We start from the raw sequence: 25,858 nt of genomic DNA, 5'->3' as shown, positions 1-25,858 counted from the left end.
CTACTTTATTCTGAAAGTATTTCTGCTTTATTATTTCTACTTTATTCTTAAAGTATTTCTACTTTATTATTTCTACTTTATTCTGAATGTATTTCTACTTTATTATTTCTACTTTATTCTAAAAGTATTTCTACTTTATTCTAAAAGTATTTCTACTTTATTCTAAAAGTATTTCTACTTTATTATTTCTACTTTATTCTGAAAGTATTTCCACTTTTTTATTTCTGCTTTATTATTTCTACTTTATTCTGAAAGTATTTCTGCTTTATTATTTCTACTTTATTCTGAAAGTATTTCCACTTTATTATTTCTACTTTATTCTGAATGTATTTCTACTTTATTATTTCTACTTTGTTCTGAATGTATTTCTGCTTTATTATTTCTACTTTATTCTGAATGTATTTCTACTTTATTATTTCTACTTTATTCTGAATGTATTTCTGCTTTATTATTTCTACTTTATTCTGAATGTATTTCTGCTTTATTATTTCTACTTTATTCTGAATGTATTTCTGCTTTATTCTGAATGTATTTCTGCTTTATTATTTCTACTTTATTCTGAAAGTATTTCTACTTTATTATTTCTACTTTATTCTGAAAGTATTTCTACTTTATTATTTCTACTTTATTCTGGATGTATTTCTACTTTATTATTTCTACTTTATTCTGAATGTATTTCTACTTTATTATTTCTACTTTATTCTGAAAGTATTACTTTATTATTTCTACTTTATTCTGAATGTATTTCTGCTTTATTATTTCTACTTTATTCTGGATGTATTTCTACTTTATTATTTCTACTTTATTCTGGATGTATTTCTGCTTTATTCTGGATGTATTTCTGCTTTATTATTTCTACTTTATTCTGAAAGTATTTCTACTTTATTTTTACTACTTTATTCTGAAAGTATTTCTACTTTATTTTTACTACTTTATTCTGAAAGTATTTCTACTTTATTATTTCTACTTTATTCTGAAAGTATTTCCACTTTTTTATTTCTGCTTTATTATTTCTACTTTATTCTGAATGTATTTCTACTTTATTATTTCTACTTTATTCTGAAAGTATTTCTGCTTTATTATTTCTACTTTATTCTGAAAGTATTTCTACTTTATTATTTCTACTTTATTCTGGATGTATTTCTACTTTATTATTTCTACTTTATTCTGGATGTATTTCTACTTTATTATTTCTACTTTATTCTGAATGTATTTCTACTTTATTATTTCTACTTTATTCTGAAAGTATTACTTTATTTTTTCTGCTTTATTCTGGATGTATTTCTGCTTTATTATTTCTACTTTATTCTGGATGTATTTCTACTTTATTATTTCTACTTTATTCTGAATGTATTTCTACTTTATTTTTTCTGCTTTATTCTGGATGTATTTCTGCTTTATTATTTCTGCTTTATTCTGGATGTATTTCTGCTTTATTATTTCTACTTTATTCTGAAAGTATTTCTACTTTATTTTTACTACTTTATTCTGAAAGTATTTCTACTTTATTTTTACTACTTTATTCTGAAAGTATTTCTACTTTATTATTTCTACTTTATTCTGAAAGTATTTCCACTTTTTTATTTCTGCTTTATTATTTCTACTTTATTCTGAATGTATTTCTACTTTATTATTTCTACTTTATTCTGAAAGTATTTCTGCTTTATTATTTCTACTTTATTCTGAAAGTATTTCTACTTTATTATTTCTACTTTATTCTGGATGTATTTCTACTTTATTATTTCTACTTTATTCTGAATGTATTTCTACTTTATTATTTCTACTTTATTCTGAATGTATTTCTACTTTATTATTTCTACTTTATTCTGAAAGTATTACTTTATTTTTTCTACTTTATTCTGGATGTATTTCTACTTTATTATTTCTACTTTATTCTAGAAGTATTTCTACTTTATTCTAAAAGTATTTCTACTTTATTCTAAAAGTATTTCTACTTTATTATTTCTACTTTATTCTGAAAGTATTTCCACTTTTTTATTTCTGCTTTATTATTTCTACTTTATTCTGAAAGTATTTCTGCTTTATTATTTCTACTTTATTCTGAAAGTATTTCTACTTTATTATTTCTACTTTATTCTGAATGTATTTCTGCTTTATTATTTCTACTTTATTCTGAATGTATTTCTACTTTATTATTTCTACTTTATTCTGAATGTATTTCTGCTTTATTATTTCTACTTTATTCTGAATGTATTTCTGCTTTATTCTGAATGTATTTCTGCTTTATTATTTCTACTTTATTCTGAAAGTATTTCTACTTTATTCTGAAAGTATTTCTACTTTATTATTTCTACTTTATTCTGGATGTATTTCTACTTTATTATTTCTACTTTATTCTGAATGTATTTCTACTTTATTATTTCTACTTTATTCTGAAAGTATTACTTTATTATTTCTACTTTATTCTGGATGTATTTCTACTTTATTATTTCTACTTTATTCTGGATGTATTTCTGCTTTATTCTGGATGTATTTCTGCTTTATTATTTCTACTTTATTCTGAAAGTATTTCTACTTTATTTTTACTACTTTATTCTGAAAGTATTTCTACTTTATTTTTACTACTTTATTCTGAAAGTATTTCTACTTTATTATTTCTACTTTATTCTGAAAGTATTTCCACTTTTTTATTTCTGCTTTATTATTTCTACTTTATTCTGAATGTATTTCTGCTTTATTATTTCTACTTTATTCTGAATGTATTTCTGCTTTATTATTTCTACTTTATTCTGAAAGTATTTCTACTTTATTTTTACTACTTTATTCTGAAAGTATTTCTACTTTATTTTTACTACTTTATTCTGAAAGTATTTCTACTTTATTATTTCTACTTTATTCTGAAAGTATTTCCACTTTTTTATTTCTGCTTTATTATTTCTACTTTATTCTGAATGTATTTCTGCTTTATTATTTCTACTTTATTCTGAAAGTATTTCTGCTTTATTATTTCTACTTTATTCTGAATGTATTTCTGCTTTATTATTTCTACTTTATTCTGAATGTATTTCTGCTTTATTATTTCTACTTTATTCTGAAAGTATTTCTGCTTTATTATTTCTACTTTATTCTGAAAGTATTTCTACTTTATTATTTCTACTTTATTCTGAAAGTATTTCTACTTTATTATTTCTACTTTATTCTGAATGTATTTCTACTTTATTATTTCTACTTTATTCTGAATGTATTTCTACTTTATTATTTCTACTTTATTCTGAAAGTATTACTTTATTATTTCTACTTTATTCTGGATGTATTTCTACTTTATTATTTCTACTTTATTCTGGATGTATTTCTGCTTTATTCTGGATGTATTTCTGCTTTATTATTTCTACTTTATTCTGAAAGTATTTCTACTTTATTTTTACTACTTTATTCTGAAAGTATTTCCACTTTATTTTTACTACTTTATTCTGAAAGTATTTCTACTTTATTATTTCTACTTTATTCTGAAAGTATTTCCACTTTTTTATTTCTGCTTTATTATTTCTACTTTATTCTGAATGTATTTCTACTTTATTATTTCTACTTTATTCTGAAAGTATTTCTGCTTTATTATTTCTACTTTATTCTGAAAGTATTTCTACTTTATTATTTCTACTTTATTCTGAATGTATTTCTACTTTATTATTTCTACTTTATTCTAAAAGTATTTCTACTTTATTCTAAAAGTATTTCTACTTTATTATTTCTACTTTATTCTGAAAGTATTTCCACTTTTTTATTTCTGCTTTATTATTTCTACTTTATTCTGAAAGTATTTCTGCTTTATTATTTCTACTTTATTCTGAAAGTATTTCCACTTTATTATTTCTACTTTATTCTGAATGTATTTCTACTTTATTATTTCTACTTTGTTCTGAATGTATTTCTGCTTTATTATTTCTACTTTATTCTGAATGTATTTCTACTTTATTATTTCTACTTTATTCTGAATGTATTTCTGCTTTATTATTTCTACTTTATTCTGAATGTATTTCTGCTTTATTATTTCTACTTTATTCTGAATGTATTTCTGCTTTATTCTGAATGTATTTCTGCTTTATTATTTCTACTTTATTCTGAAAGTATTTCTACTTTATTATTTCTACTTTATTCTGAAAGTATTTCTACTTTATTATTTCTACTTTATTCTGGATGTATTTCTACTTTATTATTTCTACTTTATTCTGAATGTATTTCTACTTTATTATTTCTACTTTATTCTGAAAGTATTACTTTATTATTTCTACTTTATTCTGGATGTATTTCTACTTTATTATTTCTACTTTATTCTGGATGTATTTCTGCTTTATTCTGGATGTATTTCTGCTTTATTATTTCTACTTTATTCTGAAAGTATTTCTACTTTATTTTTACTACTTTATTCTGAAAGTATTTCTACTTTATTATTTCTACTTTATTCTGAATGTATTTCTGCTTTATTATTTCTACTTTATTCTGAATGTATTTCTGCTTTATTATTTCTACTTTATTCTGAAAGTATTTCTACTTTATTATTTCTACTTTATTCTGAATGTATTTCTACTTTATTATTTCTACTTTATTCTGAATGTATTTCTACTTTATTATTTCTACTTTATTCTGAAAGTATTACTTTATTTTTTCTACTTTATTCTGGATGTATTTCTACTTTATTATTTCTACTTTATTCTGAATGTATTTCTGCTTTATTATTTCTACTTTATTCTGAATGTATTTCTACTTTATTATTTCTACTTTATTCTGAAAGTATTACTTTATTTTTTTCTACTTTATTCTGGATGTATTTCTACTTTATTATTTCTACTTTATTCTAAAAGTATTTCTACTTTATTCTAAAAGTATTTCTACTTTATTCTGAATGTATTTCTACTTTATTATTTCTACTTTATTCTGAAAGTATTACTTTATTTTTTTCTACTTTATTCTGGATGTATTTCTACTTTATTATTTCTACTTTATTCTGAAAGTATTTCCACTTTTTTATTTCTGCTTTATTATTTCTACTTTATTCTGAAAGTATTTCTGCTTTATTATTTCTACTTTATTCTGAAAGTATTTCCACTTTATTATTTCTACTTTATTCTGAATGTATTTCTACTTTATTATTTCTACTTTATTCTGAATGTATTTCTGCTTTATTATTTCTACTTTATTCTGAATGTATTTCTACTTAATTATTTCTACTTTATTCTGAATGTATTTCTGCTTTATTATTTCTACTTTATTCTGAATGTATTTCTGCTTTATTATTTCTACTTTATTCTGAATGTATTTCTGCTTTATTCTGAATGTATTTCTGCTTTATTATTTCTACTTTATTCTGAAAGTATTTCTACTTTATTATTTCTACTTTATTCTGAAAGTATTTCTACTTTATTATTTCTACTTTATTCTGGATGTATTTCTACTTTATTATTTCTACTTTATTCTGAATGTATTTCTACTTTATTATTTCTACTTTATTCTGAAAGTATTACTTTATTATTTCTACTTTATTCTGGATGTATTTCTACTTTATTATTTCTACTTTATTCTGGATGTATTTCTGCTTTATTCTGGATGTATTTCTGCTTTATTATTTCTACTTTATTCTGAAAGTATTTCTACTTTATTTTTACTACTTTATTCTGAAAGTATTTCCACTTTATTTTTACTACTTTATTCTGAAAGTATTTCTACTTTATTATTTCTACTTTATTCTGAAAGTATTTCCACTTTTTTATTTCTGCTTTATTATTTCTACTTTATTCTGAATGTATTTCTACTTTATTATTTCTACTTTATTCTGAAAGTATTTCTGCTTTATTATTTCTACTTTATTCTGAAAGTATTTCTACTTTATTATTTCTACTTTATTCTGAATGTATTTCTACTTTATTATTTCTACTTTATTCTAAAAGTATTTCTACTTTATTCTAAAAGTATTTCTACTTTATTATTTCTACTTTATTCTGAAAGTATTTCCACTTTTTTATTTCTGCTTTATTATTTCTACTTTATTCTGAAAGTATTTCTGCTTTATTATTTCTACTTTATTCTGAAAGTATTTCCACTTTATTATTTCTACTTTATTCTGAATGTATTTCTACTTTATTATTTCTACTTTGTTCTGAATGTATTTCTGCTTTATTATTTCTACTTTATTCTGAATGTATTTCTACTTTATTATTTCTACTTTATTCTGAATGTATTTCTGCTTTATTATTTCTACTTTATTCTGAATGTATTTCTGCTTTATTATTTCTACTTTATTCTGAATGTATTTCTGCTTTATTCTGAATGTATTTCTGCTTTATTATTTCTACTTTATTCTGAATGTATTTCTGCTTTATTCTGAAAGTATTTCTACTTTATTATTTCTACTTTATTCTGGATGTATTTCTACTTTATTATTTCTACTTTATTCTGAATGTATTTCTACTTTATTATTTCTACTTTATTCTGAAAGTATTACTTTATTATTTCTACTTTATTCTGGATGTATTTCTACTTTATTATTTCTACTTTATTCTGGATGTATTTCTGCTTTATTCTGGATGTATTTCTGCTTTATTATTTCTACTTTATTCTGAAAGTATTTCTACTTTATTTTTACTACTTTATTCTGAAAGTATTTCTACTTTATTTTTACTACTTTATTCTGAAAGTATTTCTACTTTATTATTTCTACTTTATTCTGAAAGTATTTCCACTTTTTTATTTCTGCTTTATTATTTCTACTTTATTCTGAATGTATTTCTACTTTATTATTTCTACTTTATTCTGAAAGTATTTCCACTTTATTATTTCTACTTTATTCTGGATGTATTTCTACTTTATTATTTCTACTTTATTCTGAATGTATTTCTACTTTATTATTTCTACTTTATTCTGAATGTATTTCCACTTTATTATTTCTACTTTATTCTGAAAGTATTACTTTATTTTTTCTACTTTATTCTGGATGTATTTCTACTTTATTATTTCTACTTTATTCTAAAAGTATTTCTACTTTATTCTAAAAGTATTTCTACTTTATTCTGAAAGTATTTCTACTTTATTATTTCTACTTTATTCTGAAAGTATTTCCACTTTTTTATTTCTGCTTTATTATTTCTACTTTATTCTGAAAGTATTTCTGCTTTATTATTTCTACTTTATTCTGAAAGTATTTCTGCTTTATTATTTCTACTTTATTCTGAAAGTATTTCTACTTTATTATTTCTACTTTATTCTGAATGTATTTCTGCTTTATTATTTCTACTTTATTCTGAATGTATTTCTACTTTATTATTTCTACTTTATTCTGAAAGTATTTCTGCTTTATTATTTCTACTTTATTCTGAATGTATTTCTGCTTTATTATTTCTACTTTATTCTGAATGTATTTCTGCTTTATTATTTCTACTTTATTCTGAAAGTATTTCTGCTTTATTATTTCTACTTTATTCTGAAAGTATTTCTACTTTATTATTTCTACTTTATTCTGAATGTATTTCTACTTTATTATTTCTACTTTATTCTGAATGTATTTCTACTTTATTATTTCTACTTTATTCTGAAAGTATTACTTTATTTTTTCTACTTTATTCTGGATGTATTTCTACTTTATTATTTCTACTTTATTCTGAATGTATTTCTGCTTTATTATTTCTACTTTATTCTGAATGTATTTCTACTTTATTATTTCTACTTTATTCTGAAAGTATTACTTTATTTTTTTCTACTTTATTCTGGATGTATTTCTACTTTATTATTTCTACTTTATTCTAAAAGTATTTCTACTTTATTCTAAAAGTATTTCTACTTTATTCTGAATGTATTTCTACTTTATTATTTCTACTTTATTCTGAAAGTATTACTTTATTTTTTTCTACTTTATTCTGGATGTATTTCTACTTTATTATTTCTACTTTATTCTGAAAGTATTTCCACTTTTTTATTTCTGCTTTATTATTTCTACTTTATTCTGAAAGTATTTCTGCTTTATTATTTCTACTTTATTCTGAAAGTATTTCCACTTTATTATTTCTACTTTATTCTGAATGTATTTCTACTTTATTATTTCTACTTTATTCTGAATGTATTTCTGCTTTATTATTTCTACTTTATTCTGAATGTATTTCTACTTAATTATTTCTACTTTATTCTGAATGTATTTCTGCTTTATTATTTCTACTTTATTCTGAATGTATTTCTGCTTTATTATTTCTACTTTATTCTGAATGTATTTCTGCTTTATTCTGAATGTATTTCTGCTTTATTATTTCTACTTTATTCTGAAAGTATTTCTACTTTATTATTTCTACTTTATTCTGAAAGTATTTCTACTTTATTATTTCTACTTTATTCTGGATGTATTTCTACTTTATTATTTCTACTTTATTCTGAATGTATTTCTACTTTATTATTTCTACTTTATTCTGAAAGTATTACTTTATTATTTCTACTTTATTCTGGATGTATTTCTACTTTATTATTTCTACTTTATTCTGGATGTATTTCTGCTTTATTCTGGATGTATTTCTGCTTTATTATTTCTACTTTATTCTGAAAGTATTTCTACTTTATTATTTCTACTTTATTCTGAAAGTATTTCCACTTTTTTATTTCTGCTTTATTATTTCTACTTTATTCTGAAAGTATTTCTGCTTTATTATTTCTACTTTATTCTGAAAGTATTTCTGCTTTATTATTTCTACTTTATTCTGAAAGTATTTCTACTTTATTATTTCTACTTTATTCTGAATGTATTTCTGCTTTATTATTTCTACTTTATTCTGAATGTATTTCTACTTTATTATTTCTACTTTATTCTGAAAGTATTTCTGCTTTATTATTTCTACTTTATTCTGAATGTATTTCTGCTTTATTATTTCTACTTTATTCTGAATGTATTTCTGCTTTATTATTTCTACTTTATTCTGAAAGTATTTCTGCTTTATTATTTCTACTTTATTCTGAAAGTATTTCTACTTTATTATTTCTACTTTATTCTGAATGTATTTCTACTTTATTATTTCTACTTTATTCTGAATGTATTTCTACTTTATTATTTCTACTTTATTCTGAAAGTATTACTTTATTTTTTCTACTTTATTCTGGATGTATTTCTACTTTATTATTTCTACTTTATTCTGAATGTATTTCTGCTTTATTATTTCTACTTTATTCTGAATGTATTTCTACTTTATTATTTCTACTTTATTCTGAAAGTATTACTTTATTTTTTTCTACTTTATTCTGGATGTATTTCTACTTTATTATTTCTACTTTATTCTAAAAGTATTTCTACTTTATTCTAAAAGTATTTCTACTTTATTCTGAATGTATTTCTACTTTATTATTTCTACTTTATTCTGAAAGTATTACTTTATTTTTTTCTACTTTATTCTGGATGTATTTCTACTTTATTATTTCTACTTTATTCTGAAAGTATTTCCACTTTTTTATTTCTGCTTTATTATTTCTACTTTATTCTGAAAGTATTTCTGCTTTATTATTTCTACTTTATTCTGAAAGTATTTCCACTTTATTATTTCTACTTTATTCTGAATGTATTTCTACTTTATTATTTCTACTTTATTCTGAATGTATTTCTGCTTTATTATTTCTACTTTATTCTGAATGTATTTCTACTTAATTATTTCTACTTTATTCTGAATGTATTTCTGCTTTATTATTTCTACTTTATTCTGAATGTATTTCTGCTTTATTATTTCTACTTTATTCTGAATGTATTTCTGCTTTATTCTGAATGTATTTCTGCTTTATTATTTCTACTTTATTCTGAAAGTATTTCTACTTTATTATTTCTACTTTATTCTGAAAGTATTTCTACTTTATTATTTCTACTTTATTCTGGATGTATTTCTACTTTATTATTTCTACTTTATTCTGAATGTATTTCTACTTTATTATTTCTACTTTATTCTGAAAGTATTACTTTATTATTTCTACTTTATTCTGGATGTATTTCTACTTTATTATTTCTACTTTATTCTGGATGTATTTCTGCTTTATTCTGGATGTATTTCTGCTTTATTATTTCTACTTTATTCTGAAAGTATTTCTACTTTATTTTTACTACTTTATTCTGAAAGTATTTCCACTTTATTTTTACTACTTTATTCTGAAAGTATTTCTACTTTATTATTTCTACTTTATTCTGAAAGTATTTCCACTTTTTTATTTCTGCTTTATTATTTCTACTTTATTCTGAATGTATTTCTACTTTATTATTTCTACTTTATTCTGAAAGTATTTCTGCTTTATTATTTCTACTTTATTCTGAAAGTATTTCTACTTTATTATTTCTACTTTATTCTGAATGTATTTCTACTTTATTATTTCTACTTTATTCTAAAAGTATTTCTACTTTATTCTAAAAGTATTTCTACTTTATTATTTCTACTTTATTCTGAAAGTATTTCCACTTTTTTATTTCTGCTTTATTATTTCTACTTTATTCTGAAAGTATTTCTGCTTTATTATTTCTACTTTATTCTGAAAGTATTTCCACTTTATTATTTCTACTTTATTCTGAATGTATTTCTACTTTATTATTTCTACTTTGTTCTGAATGTATTTCTGCTTTATTATTTCTACTTTATTCTGAATGTATTTCTACTTTATTATTTCTACTTTATTCTGAATGTATTTCTGCTTTATTATTTCTACTTTATTCTGAATGTATTTCTGCTTTATTATTTCTACTTTATTCTGAATGTATTTCTGCTTTATTCTGAATGTATTTCTGCTTTATTATTTCTACTTTATTCTGAAAGTATTTCTACTTTATTATTTCTACTTTATTCTGAAAGTATTTCTACTTTATTATTTCTACTTTATTCTGGATGTATTTCTACTTTATTATTTCTACTTTATTCTGAATGTATTTCTACTTTATTATTTCTACTTTATTCTGAAAGTATTACTTTATTATTTCTACTTTATTCTGGATGTATTTCTACTTTATTATTTCTACTTTATTCTGGATGTATTTCTGCTTTATTCTGGATGTATTTCTGCTTTATTATTTCTACTTTATTCTGAAAGTATTTCTACTTTATTTTTACTACTTTATTCTGAAAGTATTTCTACTTTATTTTTACTACTTTATTCTGAAAGTATTTCTACTTTATTATTTCTACTTTATTCTGAAAGTATTTCCACTTTTTTATTTCTGCTTTATTATTTCTACTTTATTCTGAATGTATTTCTACTTTATTATTTCTACTTTATTCTGAAAGTATTTCCACTTTATTATTTCTACTTTATTCTGGATGTATTTCTACTTTATTATTTCTACTTTATTCTGAATGTATTTCTACTTTATTATTTCTACTTTATTCTGAATGTATTTCCACTTTATTATTTCTACTTTATTCTGAAAGTATTACTTTATTTTTTCTACTTTATTCTGGATGTATTTCTACTTTATTATTTCTACTTTATTCTAAAAGTATTTCTACTTTATTCTAAAAGTATTTCTACTTTATTCTGAAAGTATTTCTACTTTATTATTTCTACTTTATTCTGAAAGTATTTCCACTTTTTTATTTCTGCTTTATTATTTCTACTTTATTCTGAAAGTATTTCTGCTTTATTATTTCTACTTTATTCTGAAAGTATTTCTGCTTTATTATTTCTACTTTATTCTGAAAGTATTTCTACTTTATTATTTCTACTTTATTCTGAATGTATTTCTGCTTTATTATTTCTACTTTATTCTGAATGTATTTCTACTTTATTATTTCTACTTTATTCTGAAAGTATTTCTGCTTTATTATTTCTACTTTATTCTGAATGTATTTCTGCTTTATTATTTCTACTTTATTCTGAATGTATTTCTGCTTTATTATTTCTACTTTATTCTGAAAGTATTTCTGCTTTATTATTTCTACTTTATTCTGAAAGTATTTCTACTTTATTATTTCTACTTTATTCTGAATGTATTTCTACTTTATTATTTCTACTTTATTCTGAATGTATTTCTACTTTATTATTTCTACTTTATTCTGAAAGTATTACTTTATTTTTTCTACTTTATTCTGGATGTATTTCTACTTTATTATTTCTACTTTATTCTGAATGTATTTCTGCTTTATTATTTCTACTTTATTCTGAATGTATTTCTACTTTATTATTTCTACTTTATTCTGAAAGTATTACTTTATTTTTTTCTACTTTATTCTGGATGTATTTCTACTTTATTATTTCTACTTTATTCTAAAAGTATTTCTACTTTATTCTAAAAGTATTTCTACTTTATTCTGAATGTATTTCTACTTTATTATTTCTACTTTATTCTGAAAGTATTACTTTATTTTTTTCTACTTTATTCTGGATGTATTTCTACTTTATTATTTCTACTTTATTCTGAAAGTATTTCCACTTTTTTATTTCTGCTTTATTATTTCTACTTTATTCTGAAAGTATTTCTGCTTTATTATTTCTACTTTATTCTGAAAGTATTTCCACTTTATTATTTCTACTTTATTCTGAATGTATTTCTACTTTATTATTTCTACTTTATTCTGAATGTATTTCTGCTTTATTATTTCTACTTTATTCTGAATGTATTTCTACTTAATTATTTCTACTTTATTCTGAATGTATTTCTGCTTTATTATTTCTACTTTATTCTGAATGTATTTCTGCTTTATTATTTCTACTTTATTCTGAATGTATTTCTGCTTTATTCTGAATGTATTTCTGCTTTATTATTTCTACTTTATTCTGAAAGTATTTCTACTTTATTATTTCTACTTTATTCTGAAAGTATTTCTACTTTATTATTTCTACTTTATTCTGGATGTATTTCTACTTTATTATTTCTACTTTATTCTGAATGTATTTCTACTTTATTATTTCTACTTTATTCTGAAAGTATTACTTTATTATTTCTACTTTATTCTGGATGTATTTCTACTTTATTATTTCTACTTTATTCTGGATGTATTTCTGCTTTATTCTGGATGTATTTCTGCTTTATTATTTCTACTTTATTCTGAAAGTATTTCTACTTTATTTTTACTACTTTATTCTGAAAGTATTTCCACTTTATTTTTACTACTTTATTCTGAAAGTATTTCTACTTTATTATTTCTACTTTATTCTGAAAGTATTTCCACTTTTTTATTTCTGCTTTATTATTTCTACTTTATTCTGAATGTATTTCTACTTTATTATTTCTACTTTATTCTGAAAGTATTTCTGCTTTATTATTTCTACTTTATTCTTAAAGTATTTCTACTTTATTATTTCTACTTTATTCTGAATGTATTTCTACTTTATTATTTCTACTTTATTCTAAAAGTATTTCTACTTTATTCTAAAAGTATTTCTACTTTATTCTAAAAGTATTTCTACTTTATTATTTCTACTTTATTCTGAAAGTATTTCCACTTTTTTATTTCTGCTTTATTATTTCTACTTTATTCTGAAAGTATTTCTGCTTTATTATTTCTACTTTATTCTGAAAGTATTTCCACTTTATTATTTCTACTTTATTCTGAATGTATTTCTACTTCATTATTTCTACTTTGTTCTGAATGTATTTCTGCTTTATTATTTCTACTTTATTCTGAATGTATTTCTACTTTATTATTTCTACTTTATTCTGAATGTATTTCTGCTTTATTATTTCTACTTTATTCTGAATGTATTTCTGCTTTATTATTTCTACTTTATTCTGAATGTATTTCTGCTTTATTCTGAATGTATTTCTGCTTTATTATTTCTACTTTATTCTGAAAGTATTTCTACTTTATTATTTCTACTTTATTCTGAAAGTATTTCTACTTTATTATTTCTACTTTATTCTGGATGTATTTCTACTTTATTATTTCTACTTTATTCTGAATGTATTTCTACTTTATTATTTCTACTTTATTCTGAAAGTATTACTTTATTATTTCTACTTTATTCTGGATGTATTTCTACTTTATTATTTCTACTTTATTCTGGATGTATTTCTGCTTTATTCTGGATGTATTTCTGCTTTATTATTTCTACTTTATTCTGAAAGTATTTCTACTTTATTTTTACTACTTTATTCTGAAAGTATTTCTACTTTATTTTTACTACTTTATTCTGAAAGTATTTCTACTTTATTATTTCTACTTTATTCTGAAAGTATTTCCACTTTTTTATTTCTGCTTTATTATTTCTACTTTATTCTGAATGTATTTCTACTTTATTATTTCTACTTTATTCTGAAAGTATTTCCACTTTATTATTTCTACTTTATTCTGGATGTATTTCTACTTTATTATTTCTACTTTATTCTGAATGTATTTCTACTTTATTATTTCTACTTTATTCTGAATGTATTTCCACTTTATTATTTCTACTTTATTCTGAAAGTATTACTTTATTTTTTCTACTTTATTCTGGATGTATTTCTACTTTATTATTTCTACTTTATTCTAAAAGTATTTCTACTTTATTCTAAAAGTATTTCTACTTTATTCTGAAAGTATTTCTACTTTATTATTTCTACTTTATTCTGAAAGTATTTCCACTTTTTTATTTCTGCTTTATTATTTCTACTTTATTCTGAAAGTATTTCTGCTTTATTATTTCTACTTTATTCTGAAAGTATTTCTGCTTTATTATTTCTACTTTATTCTGAAAGTATTTCTACTTTATTATTTCTACTTTATTCTGAATGTATTTCTGCTTTATTATTTCTACTTTATTCTGAATGTATTTCTACTTTATTATTTCTACTTTATTCTGAAAGTATTTCTGCTTTATTATTTCTACTTTATTCTGAATGTATTTCTGCTTTATTATTTCTACTTTATTCTGAATGTATTTCTGCTTTATTATTTCTACTTTATTCTGAAAGTATTTCTGCTTTATTATTTCTACTTTATTCTGAAAGTATTTCTACTTTATTATTTCTACTTTATTCTGAATGTATTTCTACTTTATTATTTCTACTTTATTCTGAATGTATTTCTACTTTATTATTTCTACTTTATTCTGAAAGTATTACTTTATTTTTTCTACTTTATTCTGGATGTATTTCTACTTTATTATTTCTACTTTATTCTGAATGTATTTCTGCTTTATTATTTCTACTTTATTCTGAATGTATTTCTACTTTATTATTTCTACTTTATTCTGAAAGTATTACTTTATTTTTTTCTACTTTATTCTGGATGTATTTCTACTTTATTATTTCTACTTTATTCTAAAAGTATTTCTACTTTATTCTAAAAGTATTTCTACTTTATTCTGAATGTATTTCTACTTTATTATTTCTACTTTATTCTGAAAGTATTACTTTATTTTTTTCTACTTTATTCTGGATGTATTTCTACTTTATTATTTCTACTTTATTCTGAAAGTATTTCCACTTTTTTATTTCTGCTTTATTATTTCTACTTTATTCTGAAAGTATTTCTGCTTTATTATTTCTACTTTATTCTGAAAGTATTTCCACTTTATTATTTCTACTTTATTCTGAATGTATTTCTACTTTATTATTTCTACTTTATTCTGAATGTATTTCTGCTTTATTATTTCTACTTTATTCTGAATGTATTTCTACTTAATTATTTCTACTTTATTCTGAATGTATTTCTGCTTTATTATTTCTACTTTATTCTGAATGTATTTCTGCTTTATTATTTCTACTTTATTCTGAATGTATTTCTGCTTTATTCTGAATGTATTTCTGCTTTATTATTTCTACTTTATTCTGAAAGTATTTCTACTTTATTATTTCTACTTTATTCTGAAAGTATTTCTACTTTATTATTTCTACTTTATTCTGGATGTATTTCTACTTTATTATTTCTACTTTATTCTGAATGTATTTCTACTTTATTATTTCTACTTTATTCTGAAAGTATTACTTTATTATTTCTACTTTATTCTGGATGTATTTCTACTTTATTATTTCTACTTTATTCTGGATGTATTTCTGCTTTATTCTGGATGTATTTCTGCTTTATTATTTCTACTTTATTCTGAAAGTATTTCTACTTTATTATTTCTACTTTATTCTGAAAGTATTTCCACTTTTTTATTTCTGCTTTATTATTTCTACTTTATTCTGAAAGTATTTCTGCTTTATTATTTCTACTTTATTCTGAAAGTATTTCTGCTTTATTATTTCTACTTTATTCTGAAAGTATTTCTACTTTATTATTTCTACTTTATTCTGAATGTATTTCTGCTTTATTATTTCTACTTTATTCTGAATGTATTTCTACTTTATTATTTCTACTTTATTCTGAAAGTATTTCTGCTTTATTATTTCTACTTTATTCTGAATGTATTTCTGCTTTATTATTTCTACTTTATTCTGAATGTATTTCTGCTTTATTATTTCTACTTTATTCTGAAAGTATTTCTGCTTTATTATTTCTACTTTATTCTGAAAGTATTTCTACTTTATTATTTCTACTTTATTCTGAATGTATTTCTACTTTATTATTTCTACTTTATTCTGAATGTATTTCTACTTTATTATTTCTACTTTATTCTGAAAGTATTACTTTATTTTTTCTACTTTATTCTGGATGTATTTCTACTTTATTATTTCTACTTTATTCTGAATGTATTTCTGCTTTATTATTTCTACTTTATTCTGAATGTATTTCTACTTTATTATTTCTACTTTATTCTGAAAGTATTACTTTATTTTTTTCTACTTTATTCTGGATGTATTTCTACTTTATTATTTCTACTTTATTCTAAAAGTATTTCTACTTTATTCTAAAAGTATTTCTACTTTATTCTGAATGTATTTCTACTTTATTATTTCTACTTTATTCTGAAAGTATTACTTTATTTTTTTCTACTTTATTCTGGATGTATTTCTACTTTATTATTTCTACTTTATTCTGAAAGTATTTCCACTTTTTTATTTCTGCTTTATTATTTCTACTTTATTCTGAAAGTATTTCTGCTTTATTATTTCTACTTTATTCTGAAAGTATTTCCACTTTATTATTTCTACTTTATTCTGAATGTATTTCTACTTTATTATTTCTACTTTATTCTGAATGTATTTCTGCTTTATTATTTCTACTTTATTCTGAATGTATTTCTACTTAATTATTTCTACTTTATTCTGAATGTATTTCTGCTTTATTATTTCTACTTTATTCTGAATGTATTTCTGCTTTATTATTTCTACTTTATTCTGAATGTATTTCTGCTTTATTCTGAATGTATTTCTGCTTTATTATTTCTACTTTATTCTGAAAGTATTTCTACTTTATTATTTCTACTTTATTCTGAAAGTATTTCTACTTTATTATTTCTACTTTATTCTGGATGTATTTCTACTTTATTATTTCTACTTTATTCTGAATGTATTTCTACTTTATTATTTCTACTTTATTCTGAAAGTATTACTTTATTATTTCTACTTTATTCTGGATGTATTTCTACTTTATTATTTCTACTTTATTCTGGATGTATTTCTGCTTTATTCTGGATGTATTTCTGCTTTATTATTTCTACTTTATTCTGAAAGTATTTCTACTTTATTTTTACTACTTTATTCTGAAAGTATTTCCACTTTATTTTTACTACTTTATTCTGAAAGTATTTCTACTTTATTATTTCTACTTTATTCTGAAAGTATTTCCACTTTTTTATTTCTGCTTTATTATTTCTACTTTATTCTGAATGTATTTCTACTTTATTATTTCTACTTTATTCTGAAAGTATTTCTGCTTTATTATTTCTACTTTATTCTGAAAGTATTTCTACTTTATTATTTCTACTTTATTCTGAATGTATTTCTACTTTATTATTTCTACTTTATTCTAAAAGTATTTCTACTTTATTCTAAAAGTATTTCTACTTTATTATTTCTACTTTATTCTGAAAGTATTTCCACTTTTTTATTTCTGCTTTATTATTTCTACTTTATTCTGAAAGTATTTCTGCTTTATTATTTCTACTTTATTCTGAAAGTATTTCCACTTTATTATTTCTACTTTATTCTGAATGTATTTCTACTTTATTATTTCTACTTTGTTCTGAATGTATTTCTGCTTTATTATTTCTACTTTATTCTGAATGTATTTCTACTTTATTATTTCTACTTTATTCTGAATGTATTTCTGCTTTATTATTTCTACTTTATTCTGAATGTATTTCTGCTTTATTATTTCTACTTTATTCTGAATGTATTTCTGCTTTATTCTGAATGTATTTCTGCTTTATTATTTCTACTTTATTCTGAAAGTATTTCTACTTTATTATTTCTACTTTATTCTGAAAGTATTTCTACTTTATTATTTCTACTTTATTCTGGATGTATTTCTACTTTATTATTTCTACTTTATTCTGAATGTATTTCTACTTTATTATTTCTACTTTATTCTGAAAGTATTACTTTATTATTTCTACTTTATTCTGGATGTATTTCTACTTTATTATTTCTACTTTATTCTGGATGTATTTCTGCTTTATTCTGGATGTATTTCTGCTTTATTATTTCTACTTTATTCTGAAAGTATTTCTACTTTATTTTTACTACTTTATTCTGAAAGTATTTCTACTTTATTTTTACTACTTTATTCTGAAAGTATTTCTACTTTATTATTTCTACTTTATTCTGAAAGTATTTCCACTTTTTTATTTCTGCTTTATTATTTCTACTTTATTCTGAATGTATTTCTACTTTATTATTTCTACTTTATTCTGAAAGTATTTCCACTTTATTATTTCTACTTTATTCTGGATGTATTTCTACTTTATTATTTCTACTTTATTCTGAATGTATTTCTACTTTATTATTTCTACTTTATTCTGAATGTATTTCCACTTTATTATTTCTACTTTATTCTGAAAGTATTACTTTATTTTTTCTACTTTATTCTGGATGTATTTCTACTTTATTATTTCTACTTTATTCTAAAAGTATTTCTACTTTATTCTAAAAGTATTTCTACTTTATTCTGAAAGTATTTCTACTTTATTATTTCTACTTTATTCTGAAAGTATTTCCACTTTTTTATTTCTGCTTTATTATTTCTACTTTATTCTGAAAGTATTTCTGCTTTATTATTTCTACTTTATTCTGAAAGTATTTCTGCTTTATTATTTCTACTTTATTCTGAAAGTATTTCTACTTTATTATTTCTACTTTATTCTGAATGTATTTCTGCTTTATTATTTCTACTTTATTCTGAATGTATTTCTACTTTATTATTTCTACTTTATTCTGAAAGTATTTCTGCTTTATTATTTCTACTTTATTCTGAATGTATTTCTGCTTTATTATTTCTACTTTATTCTGAATGTATTTCTGCTTTATTATTTCTACTTTATTCTGAAAGTATTTCTGCTTTATTATTTCTACTTTATTCTGAAAGTATTTCTACTTTATTATTTCTACTTTATTCTGAATGTATTTCTACTTTATTATTTCTACTTTATTCTGAATGTATTTCTACTTTATTATTTCTACTTTATTCTGAAAGTATTACTTTATTTTTTCTACTTTATTCTGGATGTATTTCTACTTTATTATTTCTACTTTATTCTGAATGTATTTCTGCTTTATTATTTCTACTTTATTCTGAATGTATTTCTACTTTATTATTTCTACTTTATTCTGAAAGTATTACTTTATTTTTTTCTACTTTATTCTGGATGTATTTCTACTTTATTATTTCTACTTTATTCTAAAAGTATTTCTACTTTATTCTAAAAGTATTTCTACTTTATTCTGAATGTATTTCTACTTTATTATTTCTACTTTATTCTGAAAGTATTACTTTATTTTTTTCTACTTTATTCTGGATGTATTTCTACTTTATTATTTCTACTTTATTCTGAAAGTATTTCCACTTTTTTATTTCTGCTTTATTATTTCTACTTTATTCTGAAAGTATTTCTGCTTTATTATTTCTACTTTATTCTGAAAGTATTTCCACTTTATTATTTCTACTTTATTCTGAATGTATTTCTACTTTATTATTTCTACTTTATTCTGAATGTATTTCTGCTTTATTATTTCTACTTTATTCTGAATGTATTTCTACTTAATTATTTCTACTTTATTCTGAATGTATTTCTGCTTTATTATTTCTACTTTATTCTGAATGTATTTCTGCTTTATTATTTCTACTTTATTCTGAATGTATTTCTGCTTTATTCTGAATGTATTTCTGCTTTATTATTTCTACTTTATTCTGAAAGTATTTCTACTTTATTATTTCTACTTTATTCTGAAAGTATTTCTACTTTATTATTTCTACTTTATTCTGGATGTATTTCTACTTTATTATTTCTACTTTATTCTGAATGTATTTCTACTTTATTATTTCTACTTTATTCTGAAAGTATTACTTTATTATTTCTACTTTATTCTGGATGTATTTCTACTTTATTATTTCTACTTTATTCTGGATGTATTTCTGCTTTATTCTGGATGTATTTCTGCTTTATTATTTCTACTTTATTCTGAAAGTATTTCTACTTTATTTTTACTACTTTATTCTGAAAGTATTTCCACTTTATTTTTACTACTTTATTCTGAAAGTATTTCTACTTTATTATTTCTACTTTATTCTGAAAGTATTTCCACTTTTTTATTTCTGCTTTATTATTTCTACTTTATTCTGAATGTATTTCTACTTTATTATTTCTACTTTATTCTGAAAGTATTTCTGCTTTATTATTTCTACTTTATTCTTAAAGTATTTCTACTTTATTATTTCTACTTTATTCTGAATGTATTTCTACTTTATTATTTCTACTTTATTCTAAAAGTATTTCTACTTTATTCTAAAAGTATTTCTACTTTATTCTAAAAGTATTTCTACTTTATTATTTCTACTTTATTCTGAAAGTATTTCCACTTTTTTATTTCTGCTTTATTATTTCTACTTTATTCTGAAAGTATTTCTGCTTTATTATTTCTACTTTATTCTGAAAGTATTTCCACTTTATTATTTCTACTTTATTCTGAATGTATTTCTACTTCATTATTTCTACTTTGTTCTGAATGTATTTCTGCTTTATTATTTCTACTTTATTCTGAATGTATTTCTACTTTATTATTTCTACTTTATTCTGAATGTATTTCTGCTTTATTATTTCTACTTTATTCTGAATGTATTTCTGCTTTATTATTTCTACTTTATTCTGAATGTATTTCTGCTTTATTCTGAATGTATTTCTGCTTTATTATTTCTACTTTATTCTGAAAGTATTTCTACTTTATTATTTCTACTTTATTCTGAAAGTATTTCTACTTTATTATTTCTACTTTATTCTGGATGTATTTCTACTTTATTATTTCTACTTTATTCTGAATGTATTTCTACTTTATTATTTCTACTTTATTCTGAAAGTATTACTTTATTATTTCTACTTTATTCTGGATGTATTTCTACTTTATTATTTCTACTTTATTCTGGATGTATTTCTGCTTTATTCTGGATGTATTTCTGCTTTATTATTTCTACTTTATTCTGAAAGTATTTCTACTTTATTTTTACTACTTTATTCTGAAAGTATTTCTACTTTATTTTTACTACTTTATTCTGAAAGTATTTCTACTTTATTATTTCTACTTTATTCTGAAAGTATTTCCACTTTTTTATTTCTGCTTTATTATTTCTACTTTATTCTGAATGTATTTCTACTTTATTATTTCTACTTTATTCTGAAAGTATTTCTGCTTTATTATTTCTACTTTATTCTGAAAGTATTTCTACTTTATTATTTCTACTTTATTCTGGATGTATTTCTACTTTATTATTTCTACTTTATTCTGGATGTATTTCTACTTTATTATTTCTACTTTATTCTGAATGTATTTCTACTTTATTATTTCTACTTTATTCTGAAAGTATTACTTTATTTTTTCTGCTTTATTCTGGATGTATTTCTGCTTTATTATTTCTACTTTATTCTGGATGTATTTCTACTTTATTATTTCTACTTTATTCTGAATGTATTTCTACTTTATTTTTTCTGCTTTATTCTGGATGTATTTCTGCTTTATTATTTCTGCTTTATTCTGGATGTATTTCTGCTTTATTATTTCTACTTTATTCTGAAAGTATTTCTACTTTATTTTTACTACTTTATTCTGAAAGTATTTCTACTTTATTTTTACTACTTTATTCTGAAAGTATTTCTACTTTATTATTTCTACTTTATTCTGAAAGTATTTCCACTTTTTTATTTCTGCTTTATTATTTCTACTTTATTCTGAATGTATTTCTACTTTATTATTTCTACTTTATTCTGAAAGTATTTCTGCTTTATTATTTCTACTTTATTCTGAAAGTATTTCTACTTTATTATTTCTACTTTATTCTGGATGTATTTCTACTTTATTATTTCTACTTTATTCTGAATGTATTTCTACTTTATTATTTCTACTTTATTCTGAATGTATTTCTACTTTATTATTTCTACTTTATTCTGAAAGTATTACTTTATTTTTTCTACTTTATTCTGGATGTATTTCTACTTTATTATTTCTACTTTATTCTAGAAGTATTTCTACTTTATTCTAAAAGTATTTCTACTTTATTCTAAAAGTATTTCTACTTTATTATTTCTACTTTATTCTGAAAGTATTTCCACTTTTTTATTTCTGCTTTATTATTTCTACTTTATTCTGAAAGTATTTCTGCTTTATTATTTCTACTTTATTCTGAAAGTATTTCTACTTTATTATTTCTACTTTATTCTGAATGTATTTCTGCTTTATTATTTCTACTTTATTCTGAATGTATTTCTACTTTATTATTTCTACTTTATTCTGAATGTATTTCTGCTTTATTATTTCTACTTTATTCTGAATGTATTTCTGCTTTATTCTGAATGTATTTCTGCTTTATTATTTCTACTTTATTCTGAAAGTATTTCTACTTTATTCTGAAAGTATTTCTACTTTATTATTTCTACTTTATTCTGGATGTATTTCTACTTTATTATTTCTACTTTATTCTGAATGTATTTCTACTTTATTATTTCTACTTTATTCTGAAAGTATTACTTTATTATTTCTACTTTATTCTGGATGTATTTCTACTTTATTATTTCTACTTTATTCTGGATGTATTTCTGCTTTATTCTGGATGTATTTCTGCTTTATTATTTCTACTTTATTCTGAAAGTATTTCTACTTTATTTTTACTACTTTATTCTGAAAGTATTTCTACTTTATTTTTACTACTTTATTCTGAAAGTATTTCTACTTTATTATTTCTACTTTATTCTGAAAGTATTTCCACTTTTTTATTTCTGCTTTATTATTTCTACTTTATTCTGAATGTATTTCTGCTTTATTATTTCTACTTTATTCTGAATGTATTTCTGCTTTATTATTTCTACTTTATTCTGAAAGTATTTCTACTTTATTTTTACTACTTTATTCTGAAAGTATTTCTACTTTATTTTTACTACTTTATTCTGAAAGTATTTCTACTTTATTATTTCTACTTTATTCTGAAAGTATTTCCACTTTTTTATTTCTGCTTTATTATTTCTACTTTATTCTGAATGTATTTCTGCTTTATTATTTCTACTTTATTCTGAAAGTATTTCTGCTTTATTATTTCTACTTTATTCTGAATGTATTTCTGCTTTATTATTTCTACTTTATTCTGAATGTATTTCTGCTTTATTATTTCTACTTTATTCTGAAAGTATTTCTGCTTTATTATTTCTACTTTATTCTGAAAGTATTTCTACTTTATTATTTCTACTTTATTCTGAAAGTATTTCTACTTTATTATTTCTACTTTATTCTGAAAGTATTTCTGCTTTATTATTTCTACTTTATTCTGAATGTATTTCCACTTTTTTATTTCTACTTTATTCTGTTTTACTTTCTTCTCGTAGTATTTCTGGTAGAAAGTCACCACCAGACGCTCAGATTTCTGTTTCTCTTGAACCGCACAGTCCCACAGCAGGGCGGCGGTGGCGGCGGTGGCGGCGGTGGCGGCGGTGGCGGCGGTGGCGGCGGCGAACGCTCACCTTCTTATTCCGGTTGACGCTGAGGAAGTAGACGCTCTCCGAGCCGACAAACGGCGGACCCCAGGCTCTGGTGTCGTCGCCTGCACCTGCTCAGCAAACCCGACCCAAAAGCATCAGGTTTCCCACAATCCTTCACTGGCAGCCGGGCGGGAAGGAGCCGTGAACTCACCTGGTCTCTCCACTTTGATCACCTCGGCTCCCAGGTCTCCCAGGATCATGGTGGCGAACGGACCCGCCAGAACTCTGCCGAACAACAGAACCCTTCAGCTCCGATCAGAGGAAAGAAAACAACACGAGGAATCCTGCAGAACTGAGGGAGACTCACCTCGTCAGGTCCAAGACTCTGACGCCCTCTAGTGGCCGAAGGCTTCCTGCTTCTGAAATTACATTCAGAGGGCAAAAAGAGGGACAATTTAAACTTAAAGTGTCCAAACTTCCATCCCATCAGGTAAACTGTTAAAACCAGCTGATCTGAAAGTTAAAGGTTCCCAAACGTCGCTCTTCTTTTGGATTATTTTGTTTTGTTCTGAACAGATATTACAAACTTTAAAAAGCAGCTAAAAACACATCTATACACTTCTACTAGTTTTATAAATTATATTATTGTTATTGTTACTATTTGTATATTACATTTGTTGTGTCTCTATTTTGTTGGTAAATTCATTTTTCTGTTTTTAGTACTTTATCTTTCATTTATATCTATTTCCTCCTCACTCTACCCCCCCCCAACATGTTCTATTGTTCTCTATTTTGTTATTCTTGTAGTTATTTTACTTTATTTACTTTGTATATTGATCTTATTTGTAAAGCACTTTGAGCTACATTTTGTGTATGAAAGGTGCTATATAAATAAATTATTATTATTATGAAGGTTCATTCTGTCGTTGGTTCAGAACCAGTCGGTCACGTCACACTCTGCACACGGAGTATAAGTACAGTTTATCTCTGCTCAGTGTGGTTTTTCAGATAACATCTGTGCATATGTCTGACACAGCTGGAGTTAAAGATGTTCCCTTTTTTTTTTTACTGATTATGAATGTTTCCAGCTTTCTGGTGTCATCTGAACCCTGAACTAATGAGTCACATTATGCATGAGACTGTCAGGACCATTTACTGCCATCCTTATAGCTGAAGTTATCCATTTAAATCTCTTTTTCTGCTGATAATACGTCACTGCTTCTACATTTAAATGTTTCGATGCTGTGACAAACATGAAGTGAACTCTGTTATCAGGATATATCTCTTATTTCCACAGAAATCATTCATTTGGTGATTGTTTTTGGTTGTTTTATTGCTAATTTGCGTTTAAATCCGACGGTTAACCCACTTCCGGTTTGAAGTCAACCGTTTCAACCGTCAACTTGACGCACACGAAGGAGACTTTGACCAACACTTTGGTTAAATATTAAACACCTAATTAAAGTGTTAAATATGACTCATGTTACCTGGGATACGTATTTAATAAAGTGTTAAACAGGCTGAATTATTATCTTATCCGCGAGGATTCACGCGGTGTGTGATCTTTTTATCGATTAGCTAGCTGTAGCCTGCTAGCGTTAGCCTGCTAGCTGTAGCTGCGGGAGGCTAATGTTAGCCTGCTAGTTGTGGCTGCGGGAGGCTAACGTTAGCCTGCTAGCTGTGGCTGCGGGACGCTAACGTTAGCCTGCTAGCTGTAGCTGCGGGACGCTACCTGTGCTGGTGTCGGACATCCAGCGGCCGCAGACCGGACTCCCCGCCCGCTGATTTCTCTGTAGCAGCGACTTTAAACCGACTGGACACAGAGCCGTGAAACGGCTTTTTAAAACTCTGAAAGTCGCCGACATCTTTCCACCTGTTAGCTTCAAGCTAAAACCACCGCAAGCGTACATCCGGGCGGCGCTTTCAAAGTAAA

General features: G+C 23.0%; 1 protein-coding gene across 3 annotated transcripts in view; it reads right to left on the bottom strand.

Moving 5' to 3' along the window:
• Nucleotides 1-25,827, bottom strand: part of sugct (succinyl-CoA:glutarate-CoA transferase) — a 124,444-nt gene extending 98,617 nt beyond the window's left edge. For all 3 annotated transcript variants that reach the window (XM_075451916.1, XM_075451917.1, XM_075451918.1), the window contains exons 1-4: nt 25,658-25,827; nt 24,293-24,344; nt 24,137-24,210; nt 23,968-24,053 (exon numbers count right to left, since the gene is read on the bottom strand). In XM_075451916.1, coding sequence (XP_075308031.1) covers nt 23,968-24,053; nt 24,137-24,210; nt 24,293-24,344; nt 25,658-25,790 — 345 coding nt within the window. In that variant the 5' untranslated portion in view covers nt 25,791-25,827. The remainder of the gene's footprint in view (nt 1-23,967; nt 24,054-24,136; nt 24,211-24,292; nt 24,345-25,657) is intronic.
• Nucleotides 25,828-25,858: the final 31 nt, after the last annotated feature.

This window comes from Odontesthes bonariensis, chromosome 20 (assembly GCF_027942865.1).
Source record: "Odontesthes bonariensis isolate fOdoBon6 chromosome 20, fOdoBon6.hap1, whole genome shotgun sequence".
NCBI classification, from domain to species: Eukaryota; Metazoa; Chordata; class Actinopteri; order Atheriniformes; family Atherinopsidae; genus Odontesthes; species Odontesthes bonariensis.
The sequence above is the reverse complement of the archived record's forward strand: the minus strand, read 5'-3'. Positions and strand labels throughout refer to the sequence as shown.